The 12,206-nt window shown below is 40.9% G+C and overlaps 1 protein-coding gene across 3 annotated transcripts; it reads right to left on the reverse strand.

The window, feature by feature from the left end:
• Positions 1–132: 132 nt before the first annotated feature.
• RWDD2B (RWD domain containing 2B) lies at positions 133–11,947 on the reverse strand. 3 transcript variants are annotated; one of them, XM_079922110.1, is made up of 7 exons: positions 11,534–11,947; positions 7,062–7,236; positions 3,562–3,643; positions 2,104–2,330; positions 1,926–1,993; positions 1,438–1,800; positions 133–866 (listed from the first exon to the last, which is right to left on the reverse strand). In XM_079922110.1, exons 4-7 carry the CDS (start codon positions 2,308–2,310, stop codon positions 620–622), a joined length of 885 nt encoding a protein of 294 aa, XP_079778236.1. In that variant the 5' UTR covers positions 2,311–2,330; positions 3,562–3,643; positions 7,062–7,236; positions 11,534–11,947; the 3' UTR covers positions 133–619. The 3 variants fall into 3 exon arrangements, with proteins under 3 accessions (XP_079778236.1, XP_079778237.1, XP_079778235.1); XM_079922111.1 differs by having other exon boundaries at positions 3,562–3,646; XM_079922109.1 differs by lacking the exon at positions 3,562–3,643.
• Between the last annotated feature and the right edge of the window lie 259 nt (positions 11,948–12,206).

Below are 12,206 nucleotides of genomic sequence, written 5' to 3' on the forward strand. Positions count from 1 at the left end.
CTGGCCCCCCCACCAGCTGCAAGAGAGCCTGGAGAGAGTGAGCATTAAGCTTTCCCAGGTTCTTAGTGGAGGCAGATAAAGGGGAAGGGGATTGGGAATAAGTGGCAAGTTAACACCAACTCTATCGTCCTCAAATATAATTAACTTCTCTTTCAAAATAGGTAGTTTATATGTCAAGACATGTCTATAAACAATTTTAAGATTATAATTTAAAACTCAGTTCTGGGCTTCCCTGGTGGTGCAGTGGTTGAGAGTCCGCCTGCCAATGCAGGGGACACGGGTTCGTGCCCTGGTCCAGGAAGATCCCACATGCCGTGGAGCGGCTGGGCCCGTGAGCCATAGCCGCTGAGCCTGCGCGTCCGGAGCCTGTGCTCCGCAACAGGAGAGGCCACAACAGTGAGAAGCCCGCGTACCGCAAAACAAACAAACAAACAAAAAAAACCAAACTCAGTTCTGCATTCAATCATGAATATTTTTAACAGATGCATTTCAGCTATACTACTTTTCCTCTTTTTCTCCCCCTTAACATTTTAGAATGGGACTAAAGGGAAATTACTTAATCTTTCAAGAAAGAGTTGGGGAGAAAGTCAAAAGACCAACAGTAGCAAAACACTTTCAACTACTCTTCTGCTCCTTGTCCTTCCACACCAAAGAGCATCTGGAAAACATCCCCACATCCTTTGGCATTTAAAAACTGATACAGTTGACCAAAGTCCATGTGGTTTCCTCTGGCTCCATTAACACTGAATACTTTTTCTTCAAAAACTGAAAATTTTCTTTGTCTTTCCATTTCCTCATTTGTACCATCAAAAGCAATGTCTTCTCGATGGCGAATTAAAATTCTCTTCCAGTTTAATTTTCTGAGTCTGAAAGAAATTTTCAGAGTAGAAATTTTGAAAATGTGTTGTGTATTCTAAGGCACTGAAAATAGAAGTTATGAAACAGATTTCTCAGTGCCTTTTCCTAGAAGTAAAGAAATCTACTTTTATCTCACATGGATTTTATTTTAATCAAATATGATTCTGGTTATAATCCCACCCCCAAACTCACTTATTGCCATTATCACTGCCTTGTATTAGCATTTTAGAAATGTGGAAATTGCTGAATCTCGACCTCCCAAAGGGACTTCTCAGAAATGAGAAGGTTAGAAACCCCCTTGTTTCACAGGGTTCACAATTTACAGCATCACTAAGATGAGGGGAGAATCAGATCCATAGACATGGAGAGAACAGTAGACACCATCTTGGGCAGGGGCTCGACTTAACATCTATCTACAGAGCATCTTCTTTGCGCCCTGTATCAGGTGAAGGGAGTGATGCTGATCATATGTGAGTGCTGTTTTAGACTGAGTCCCCATACATACTGATTTCCACATCTCTAGTATCGTGCTTAGTACTAAAATTATTGACAAGGCATACAAAAGTTGTGAAAGCCAACCTTGACCAGAATTCTTCACAGGCACTTTGTGGGCCTTCCACACAAACAATACCAGGTTTCCCAGGCATGCTAAACCCAGATAGGGAAAGCTCCTTTGCCCACTCTAGAATGTTCTTTCTTTTGCATTTGTTGTAGATGTGATGGCTGTAGATCCAGAGTCTTGTGAGAATGAGGTCAACTGGCTGGACTGTACTTCCTGGAACAGGGGAAGGTGTGTTGTCTTTGCTGACATAGTCAGAAGCGTGTTCTCTAACCCACTCTGTGGCATTCAATATACAGACATCTCCAAGGCAATTCTTTTGTAGGTATGTGGTCAGATCTGTATTCAGCTGTGCCTGCTGGGATCTACTTAATAATACTGATCTGATGGAAAAGATATGGGATTAAAAAATTAAATCAATTTTCTTGGAACAGAAAACAAACTTGAGAATTGCTTTTATTCTCAGATTAGTTTTGACCTCTAGAATTGGCCAGTTTCTGTAACATACCTGACAGTAATTTCAGGCAGAACTGCAGGGTATTTAAAGGGAAGAACACAGGCCAGAGAAAACATCACCTGATAAAGAACAAAAAGAGAGAAAAAAAAATGCCGTAAGGGCTGTTTTAAGTTGAGACATGTTTCAAAAGTAAACATGAAACATGCTTCCAAAAGTAAAACTGAATTACCACTGCTTCCTCAGATATGTCCAGGTTCATAGTGATAGTAAAGTAAACTTTTGAAGATCGTCCTTCCATTGTCCTCTTTTCAATACAATCTTTTAGTTCTGCTAAAGCCAGCTGGTCATTCACTATGAGCTCATTCACACCGGGGAACATACTGGCTAGCAGGTCTAACTCAGAGAGCTGGGCCTCTGCCTGTTCAATCTCAATCATTTTTGGATATCTGTAGGGTTCTAGGAAGATAGGATAATAGAGACATTTACAAGTATTATACAATCTTGGGAGAACTCAATATGGGTACTTACTGAATATGGAAACTTATTGAAAATTTGATTTCTTCATAAAATATGAAAGTTAATCAGAATACCTTCTGGCTATTCTACTTTCAGATGTAATATGCTAAGGACCCAAAGAACAGGACAATCCAATGTGAGCCATAAAACTCTAATAATAAGCAGGCACCAAATTCCTCTGTTTCTAGATAGTTGATGTGGCATCTTGAGCTGCCACAATGAGCAATTACATTGAAGTAAACTAATTATGTAGTCAAACACCATATCAATGATATAACAAGGACAGAGGCTCTGACTGGTTACCTTGGAAAATTAGAATGAAAAGAATAAGGAAGAGAGTTAGTTATGTGGACGGTTAATTTTTCCTTCTTAATATTAGTTAGTTTTTTAAAAAGTAGAAGAATGTGAAAAAGGGAGAATAAAGGCTAATTATCCCACAGCTCAAGTAACCCATGTTAACATTAAAAAAAAAAGTACAAGATTATAAAATTCAAATGGCAGAGAAAGGTTATAAAATGAAGATACAGTTTGCTGCTGGTGACTGCTTCCCCTATCTGTCCAAGTCCCCGATCCAAGGCAGAGTTTTAGGTGTTTCAGAAACAGAAAACATTTTAGGCATTATACATATATGGAAAACACATGTTGGTATGTGTAAATAAATTAAATATATAATTAAAATGTATCTACGGGGATCATATATGCACATCTTTTTTCCTTACTTCCTATCCCTCTTCCCCCCAAATATATTTTGCAGATCTATTCACTGTCAGCACATATTGTTTTATCTCATTCTTTCTAGTGGTTGACTGTCATACTGAATCATGTAGATATGTCATAATTTATTGCCTTTGTTATCTACTGATGGGCACTTGGGTTGCTTCCAGATTTTTTCTATTATGAATACTTCTATAATGGTAGTTTATATATATTGCATGTTGAACTGTGAATACTGTATATTCAAGAATCAGTTTGTACAGGTGGCTGGTTGATACAGCATTTAAAAATTTTGGTAGATATTGCCAAGTTGCCTTCCAGAAAGTTGCTACATGGAAGTTTAAAATTTTTACACAGTCCCCTCCTTTAAAAAAATTCTTAATACATAGTCTTTTTATGGTGTTTTGTGTCTGTGTGTGCCATTCATGAGTTTTTATTTTTAAGGATGCAAACTCACCAGCCTTTTCTTTTATAGATTCTGGACTTTGAATCTTTGTTAGAAAAGTCTTCCCCACTCCAAGGTTATAAAGGTTACCAATCTGCTAATTAAAATATGATTTAAAAAAATTTTTTAGAATTTGATAAATTGATTTTAATTTCATTTGCAAGAAAAATTGTGGGGCTTTCTAATAAAACACGAAGGCTGAGCACAGGTATTTATTTCTCTTTCTCTATTTTTCCCCCATTTAAACTAGAGTAAAGGAACAGATTCTTAAAGACAAAGGGAGAGGAAATAATAGATAAAAGCTGTCAACAAAATTCTGGAAGATGGAAAGGGGTGAATGAATTATAACTGACAGATTTCAGCTTTCTTCCCTCTGTTAACTTGGGCAGGTGGGGAAGGGAGCTGCAGAACTTCAGAAAGGCTCAGTACTGTCAACACCAGCTACCTTGGAAAGCAGCAGTGTGTATGCAGTAGAAAACATGAATTTGTTGAAAGTCTAGGGTCTAGACTTTAATTAGACTCAGTTCAGCATCTCTTAATATTGGCACTATTGACATTTTGGATGAGATAACTCTGTGTGTATGTGTGTGGCAATCTCTATCTTTTAATTATAGTATTTAGACATTTACATTTAATGCAATATTAATATGTTATGTCTTAAGTCAACCATTTTGTTTTCTATTTCTTTGGGGGTTTTTTCCTGCCTTTTTGAAAATATTTTGCAATTCCATTTTGGTTAATCTATAATGTTTTTGCATGTATTTCTTTTTATAGTTTTAGTGGTTACTCTAAATTATATATATATAATATTATATATATATAATTACACACATATGTATATACAAATTATAACAGTCTACTGGTATCATATTTTACCAGTGTCAGTAACATACAGAAAACTTATGTCACTTTTACTTTTACCTTCCTCCGTTAATAATATAGTGATCTTAGGGAGGGAGGGAGACGCAAGAGGGAGATATGGGAACATATGTATATGTATGACTGATTCACTTTGTTATAAAGCAGAAACTAACACACCATTGTAAAGCAATTATACCCCAATAAAGATGTTAAAAAAATAATAATATAGTGATCTTAAATTTTTCTTCTACATATATTTAGAACAACAGTGTAATAATTTTTGATTCAGCCATCAAATATGATGTAGAAAACTCAAGGAAAATCCATTTTATTCATTTATATTTTTGCTCAGTCATGATATTTCCTCCATAATTCCTTTATTGTTTCTTTTCTGTTTAGAAAACTTACTTTAGCCATTCTTTTAGGGTAAGTCTTACAAATTCTCTTAGTTTTCCTTTATCATAGAATGTCTTGATTTCTCCTTCATTCCTGAAGCATATTTTCACTGGATATAAGTATTCTGGGATGATAGTTCTTTACTTTCAGCATTTGAACAGTATTATGCCTCTTCCTTCTGGTCTCCATAGTTTCTGATGAAAAATGCTCTGTTATTTGAATTGTTTACCCTTATAGCTAAGGTTCATTTTGCTCTTGCTGCTTTCAAGATATCTTTCTTTTAGTTTTCGGAACTTTGACTATGATGTGTCTTAATGTGGATTTCTTTGGGTTCATCTTGCTTGACATTAATCTGGTCTCTTGAATCTGTTTATACCTTTTGACAAATTTGGGGAATTTTCAGCCATTATTTCTTCAAGTACATTTTCAGTTCTGTCCTCTTTCTCCTCTCCTTCTCGGATGACATGAATGTCAGATCTTTTGTTATAGTCTCACATGTCCCTAAAACTCTATTTATTTTTGGTCTATTTTCTCTCTGTTATTCAGATTGGGTAATTTTTGTTGTAACTTCCAGTTTGCTGATTCTTTCCTTTGCTCCTTTCCTTCTGGTGTTGATTCTATCTACTGTGTTTTTAATTTTGGTTGTTATATTTTTCATTTCTAACATTTCTTTTTAGTTCTTCTTTCTGTCTTCTGTTTCTCTACTGAGACTCTATTTTTTTCATTTGCTTCAAGTGTGTTTGTAATTGCCTGTTGAAAATTTTTATGATAGGGGTTTTAAAATCTTTGTCAGATAATTCTCCCATCTCTGTCATTCTAGTATTGGCATCTATTGATTTTCTTTTTTCATTTAGTTTGAGATTGTCATTGTCCTTGGTATGATGAGCGATTTTGATTGAAACTTGGACATATGGGGTATTAAGAGACTCTGGATATTATTTAAATCTTCCAATTTAGCATGCTTTATCTGATACTGCTTCAGGAGGGGAAGAGGTGGGTGCTGCTTCATTACTACCAAGTGTGATAGAAATCCAGGTTCCCTACTCAGCTTTTATTGACATCTAAGGTAAGCAGGGAGTGGAGAGACTTCTTCATTACTGCTGGGTAAGGATGGGAGTTCTAGTGCCACTGTAGACCTCTAAGGATACCTCCCTGGTTGGGAGTGATAGGAGTGCCTCATTATTGCTCCCCAGGTGGCCTCCACTAACACCAGGGTTAGGGGTGGCTTTGTTAATGGTAGGTGGTGTTGAGAGCTCTGACTTTCCACTAGACCTCTCTGACAACACCCCAGAAGGGGATAAAAGAGGGTCCCTTGTTATTGCTGCATCACGCAGACATACAAACTCTTCATGTGGTCTGACATGGACCTGACATGGGGCTGACACTGACACTGTAGTGCAGTCCTTGTTACTGCCTAGCAGGGAGGAAAGTCCTGGGTCCCAACTCAGACATTTTTGGCACCTTTCTGACAAGGGGTGGGCATTAGGTGCTTATTACAGCTCAGTGAAGATGGAATCTAGGCTCCCTTTGCTGGTGTTAGTAGGGGAGAGGCCACAGTGTTTTTGTGGGATTTGCCTGGTATACAGTATTTATTATTTAAATGTTTTCTGTCTTGCTAGACTGTACTTTTCTTGATACCTTATTAGATACAGCAGGTTTTTGTTAGGGCTTAAATTTTTCTTTTTTTTTTTCTGGTTGGTACCCTTGGATTTCTGGATACCAATCTAAAGATGACAGAGAGACACAAAGTGAGCAAATGCTGTTGGAAAAATGGCACCAATAGATGTGCTCAACGGTTGCCACAAACCTTCAATTTGTAAAAATCACAGTATCTGCAAAGTGCAATAAAATGAGGTATGCCTGTATATTCAAACAGTAGAATATTATGAGATAATATTAAAAATGGATATTAACACTGATGTTCATTTTATATGGTTACCTAAAATAGTAGATTGTAGAGCAATATAAATAATCTTAATCAATAAATAATGATATTACTATTCATTCTTATACCATCACACATACTTGAAAAAAAATCACAAAGAGAATTCACCAAACTATTAACAGTTGGCTAAATGTGGGTAGAGGGAAGAAGAGAAGGATTTTCACTTTTTAATTTGTGTGCTTCTATATTGTTTGACGTTTTATGATTAGCATGTAGTACTTCTAAATTCACCAGAAAAAAAATAAGGGTTACTCTTCCGAATGGAAAAGAAGAGCTCAATCCCACTGTTGCACAGGAAAACATGGCTTACCTTCTCAATGAGAATTTACTCCGTGAAATCAAACACCATTATTTCAGCTACTGGTGTCTTCATGGAATTCCTTTTAATCTTTGGTAAAGGTTTATCAAGCAGCTACTATATGTAGAGCTTCATCCTTCACTCCTTCTTGGAACTTTCTATTTAGTTCAAAGATCAGGATTTATATCTAATAAAATATAGAACAATGAAGGTAAAAAGGCCAAGTGCTTAATGACCAGTATAGGTATTATCACGAGGATTAAGATAAGAGCATAATCAATGAAATAGGTCATCAGGAAAGATTTGAGGAAGGCAGCAAGATATGGGTTGAGCCTTGAAGGAAGGGTAAGACTTAGACAAGGGAGGAGGAGGCATAGTGGGGAGAGAGAACAGGTGTGCAAGGCAGGAAAGCACGAGAAAAACAGCATAGGCCGGAACCTGTCCCTTCTTCACAAGCTCAACTACCAAGGTCTAATTCAGGGACACATCGTTTGGAATATTTCTTCTTGGGCTGATTACTTTCTGATTATCCTCTAAATCCATTCTTGGCCCTTCTTTTCCCTGCCCTGGACTCTGGACAGCTGACCTCTATAGCCTATAGCACCCAAGTCTTCTGCCTTCCTTGTGGTTGGGTTCAGCCAATGCTCCGGCAGGAAGTGGGAGGATGGGAGGAGAAAGAGGCTAGGGTATTTCCTCACTACTCCTTCCTTGCTTTGGTGGTATTCTGACAATGGCTGTGACCCTCTATGACCAAGCTTCTGCAGGCAGCCCTTCTTCTTTGGCTCCAGCAGAACTTTCAGCCAAGGGATAGTCATGGTTCCTTTAAACGTGGCCACACCTCTGTAAATAGCCCCTTTATGAAACAGCCTATTCAGTTTCAAAGTTGAGTGTGCATCTATTTCCTTCCAGAACCATGACTCCTCTTACCTGGCCTCCGCCTCTAATCTCTCCATCAACCATCAATTCACACTCCACATTGTCATTATACTGATTGTATGCAGTGTCTGATAGAAGTATACTGAAACAAGCAAGAGGGCGCCAACTATCTATTAGGGAAAAGGTCACATAATCGGTGATTGGGCAACAGTGTTGTGGTCTGGGAGAATGGGGTGGAGGTGTGTTAGGTTCCCGGCGGATGGGGGGAAAGGCATACTGGCTAACAACCCTGACAGCTACCCAATAGAGTTGAGACAGGCTGGGACCTGGGACCTTTTGCTGCAGTGCCTGCAGGCGGACAAATGTCTCCTCGAGCAAAAAAATACAAAGAAACTATAAGGGACTAAAAATTTGACTACATGCAGGCGCAACTGGGGCAAATTATGAACAACATACAGAAAGACCAAAAAGCCACACAGCACCACCAAGGGGATAGGCAGACCACCCCGACCCCTGGACCCACCCCTATCCTCACCCCATATAAGGAAACAGCTCCCCCTGCCCCCGGAGTGGGCAAGGGAACTTGTTACTTGTTTTCACTCCCTCCTGCTGCAGCAGGGGTTCCAATAAAGCCCTGCCTGAATTTCTTGTCTGGCCTCTTATCAATTTCTATTGATTAAGGAAGCCAAGAACCCTGGTCAGTAACAGAGTGAATTTATCCCAGTTCACCATCTGGCTGTTAGTTTCAAAGACACAGTATCACAAAATGCCAGCGTATTGAGAGCGGATCCACTTCCCAAAGGGTGTCTTGCATGATCCATTATAAGCCCTCTAAGAACACGTCTATTTATTCAAGTCTTCTTTATTTCATCCAATATAGTTGGGTCATTTCTTTAACATCAGAAAATGGTATTTGGCCAACAATTTAGCTAGTTCACTCTATGGTACTTTTAAAGAGCAAAAAAAGTTCTTCCACTTAAAAAGAAGTGCAAACTACTCAGAGGTGTCAGGTCAGTAGCTGCAGTGGGTCCTGTCAAAAACACCAAAGATTATGGGAATGATTAATGTGGTGGGGTGTTGACTTCATTAGGATTAACTGGACACGAATCAGGAAAATATGAAAATAATGCCTTGTATACTATAGGCAGTCTCCACAGATCAGAGTATAAACCAATGCCAACACCACCTAATCATTCCCAATCCCAGTGGTTTTCAACTCATGTCCTTAAAATGCCTTACCAGGGTGTCAATGCCATGCTGGGGAAAAAAAATACATAAAGCATTGTGTTCTTAAATAAGTTCTTGAAATGCTAAATGACACAAAGCTCAATAGGTTTCTCTAGGGTGACCATGGGTCATCTTCTTGTCCTGACTGGTTTAGTATTTATCCTAGACAAAAGTGACCCCATTTGTACAACTCTTTTTTTTTTTTTGGCCACACCTCGCTGCATGTGGAACTTCCCCAGCCAGGGACTGAATCCGTGCCTCCTGCATTGGAAGCATGGAGTGTTAACCACTGGATCACCAGAGAAGTCTAGGACAATAAATTATATGGCACACTTTTTGTGTGTGATTTCTCAGAGTCTTTATTGTTAGATGCCAATATGCACCATGAATTTCTAACAAGAGGGTTTAGTATGCATAGTATCCCAACCTATCTGACCCCCAAACATTTTTTCCAGACCTAATATTTGCTCTTCTCTACACAGTTAGAACTGCACATGCCTCCCTCCATTAAATATAATGTTTGCTTTACTCTCTAGAGACTTTGTATATATATATATTTGTGTGTGTGTGTGTGTGTGTGTGTGTGTGTGTGTGTGGTACACGGGCCTCTCACTGTTGTGGCCTCTCCCATTGCGGAGCACAGGCTCCAGACGCGCAGGCTCAGTGGCCATGGCTCACGGGCCCAGTTGCTCCGCGGCATGTGGGATCCTCCCAGACCAGGGCTCGAACCCGTGTCCCCTGCATTAGCAGGCAGATTCTCAACCACTGCGCCACCAGGGAAGCCCAACAAATGTTTCCTGAGCACCTATTGTGTGTCAAGCACTAAGACTATAACAATGGATAAACGTAACAAAAAAAAACTCCGCTCTCAGAGATTTAATCTAGTGGGAGAAGACCATGACAACAAAACCCACACATATATGTATGTCCAGTGAATAACGGTTATGAAGAAGATAAAGAAGATAAGGCTCAAGTTGCAGGGTGGGTGGTTGAATTTTACACGGGGTGGTCAGGGACAGCCTCTCTGCTAAGGTGACTGCAGGGAAGAGACCTGAAGGCACTGAAGAAGAAAGCCATGTGTTTAACTGGGCAAAAAGTTTTCCAGGCAAAAGGAACAGCATGTCCAAAGTCCATGAAAGAGGATGGTGCTACACCAGGCGGCTGGGGCCGAATGAGCCAGGGGCAGGTTTTTATAAGGACACAAGGTTAGAAAGGAAATATGGGGCAGTTCATGTTGGAACTCATAGGGATGGCTAGGATTTGGGATTTTATCCTGACTGATATGGAAGGCCACTGGAGGGGTCTGACTTACTTATGAAGAGGCCCGCACTCACTGCTGGGAAGAGGGTAGGGGAACAACGATGGAAGCAGGGTGACCAGGTAGGCACTACAATGATAGGAGGAGAGGGGATAGTGGCTTGGATTAAGGTATGGCGATGGAGGTGGTAAGCAACTGTTCATGTTCTGGACATAGATTTCGTACAGAACCAATAGAATTATTGATGAATTATATGTGATATGTAAGAATAACTCGAAGGCTTTAAGAAACTGGAAGAATGGATCTGCCATTTACTTAGATGGGGAAGATGATGGAAATCTGAAGTTTGGTTTTAGACATACTAGGTAATGAAGTGCCGATCAGGACACCTATAAGCAGAGATGTCCAGCAGGCAGTTAGATGTACAATTATGAGATCCGGCTGAAGATATAATTTGGGGAGTAATCGACATTTATTTAAAGGCACGTTTGTTTACTCAGTCAGGGAGTGAGTGAATTTGGGAGGAGGCCTCATTGAGTTTAGAGGTCTGGAAGATGAAATGGAACCAGTAAAGTTTGGGACTAATAGACCTACGGGTGGACAACTACCCGAGTGATGTCACAATAAGTGATTTGTCAAATTATTTTCGTAGATGAGATTTCAGTCCCAGAAACACCCTTATGAGAAGTTTCTGACTCGAGATTTTAATGAATGTTGTAAGAACGCAGAATGAACCTTGAGTTTCCTGAGCGGAATCCTTTTCACCCCCCCACCAAGTTGTTTTTTTTTTTTTTTTTTTTAAGGGAGGAGCGCGTCTCGCTGCCCGAGTCCTAACCGTCTCAGAAAGTTGCCAGGGCCACTACCGAAGCCAGATACGCAGGCACCCTCGCCCCTAACGACTGACCAGGCCGGGGGCGGGGGTGAGGGGAAGGGCGAGGGTAGCGGGGTGGTGCGGGGAGGGTGGGCGGGGCCATGAAACCCCGAAGCTAGCTCTAACCAATGAGCAGTGAGAAGGTCGTGGGAAGGGGGTGCCACCAGGTAGCCAACTTCCCGGGACGTGGAAGGGGCCGCTGCGGCGAGGGACCCATCCAATCCCGCTGAGCACCAGTGGACAGGGACTCACCTCGAGCCATGGACCCCCTCGGTGCTGTAACCCCGAGTGTCCTGGCTGTACGGACAGCTCAATTCGCATGCGGAGGGAGCCTCAAAATTCTAGGGCTAGGCAACCGGAAGTCTACGAACCGCTCTGGCCCGGCAGCCTGGGAGAGCGAGACCGACTCCTCCGGGGCTGGCGCATGCGCACTTGTAGGCCCGCTCTTCCCGGAAGCCCGAGCAGAGACCAGTGGGATTCCTGGGCCCAGCCTCCTTCTTCTCGGTCGCGGAGTTTTTGTTCTCCCGGATTGGCGTTTCCCAGCTGCTGCCACTGTCAGTGAGAAGCATAGCCGGCAAGTTTCCTGAGTCAGGAAATGGTCCTTTAAAATAACGCTCTTCAAATTTGAACTTGCAGCGGAATCTTTCGGGGATCTTGGTATATAATGCAGCTCGGGATTCGGTAGGTAGTGGTGGGGTCCCACTTTCTGCATTCCTAAGGTCTTCCCGAGCAGTAACGATCCTCTTGGTCCCTGAAGGACGCTGAGTAGCAAGGCAATAGGAACAGTTGAGCGTGGATGCTGGCCTTGGCGACCTTAGGAAGGACCCTGTGCATGCACAGAAACTTGTCCCGGCTAATAAAAGGACAGTTTGAACGCGACTCCAACACGAGAGTAATTAAAAATGTTTTTCTTCACGAACTAAAT

The sequence above is a fragment of the Stenella coeruleoalba genome, assembly GCF_951394435.1.
Source record: "Stenella coeruleoalba genome assembly, chromosome: 5".
Lineage (NCBI taxonomy): Eukaryota > Metazoa > Chordata > Mammalia > Artiodactyla > Delphinidae > Stenella > Stenella coeruleoalba.

What these genes read in the sequence shown, in the direction of transcription:
- RWDD2B (XM_079922109.1), bottom strand. Translation starts at nt 2,310, where the DNA reads ATGATTGAGATTGAACAGGCAGAGGCCCAGCTCTCTGAGTTAGACCTG. An exon ending in CTGCCTGAAATTACTGTCAG is followed by an intron (nt 1,801 to 1,925) that starts GTATGTTACAGA and finishes CTTTTCCATCAG; the next exon opens with ATCAGTATTATTAAGTAGAT. An exon ending in TGTGAAGAATTCTGGTCAAG is followed by an intron (nt 867 to 1,437) that starts GTTGGCTTTCAC and finishes AATTTCTTTCAG; the next exon opens with ACTCAGAAAATTAAACTGGA.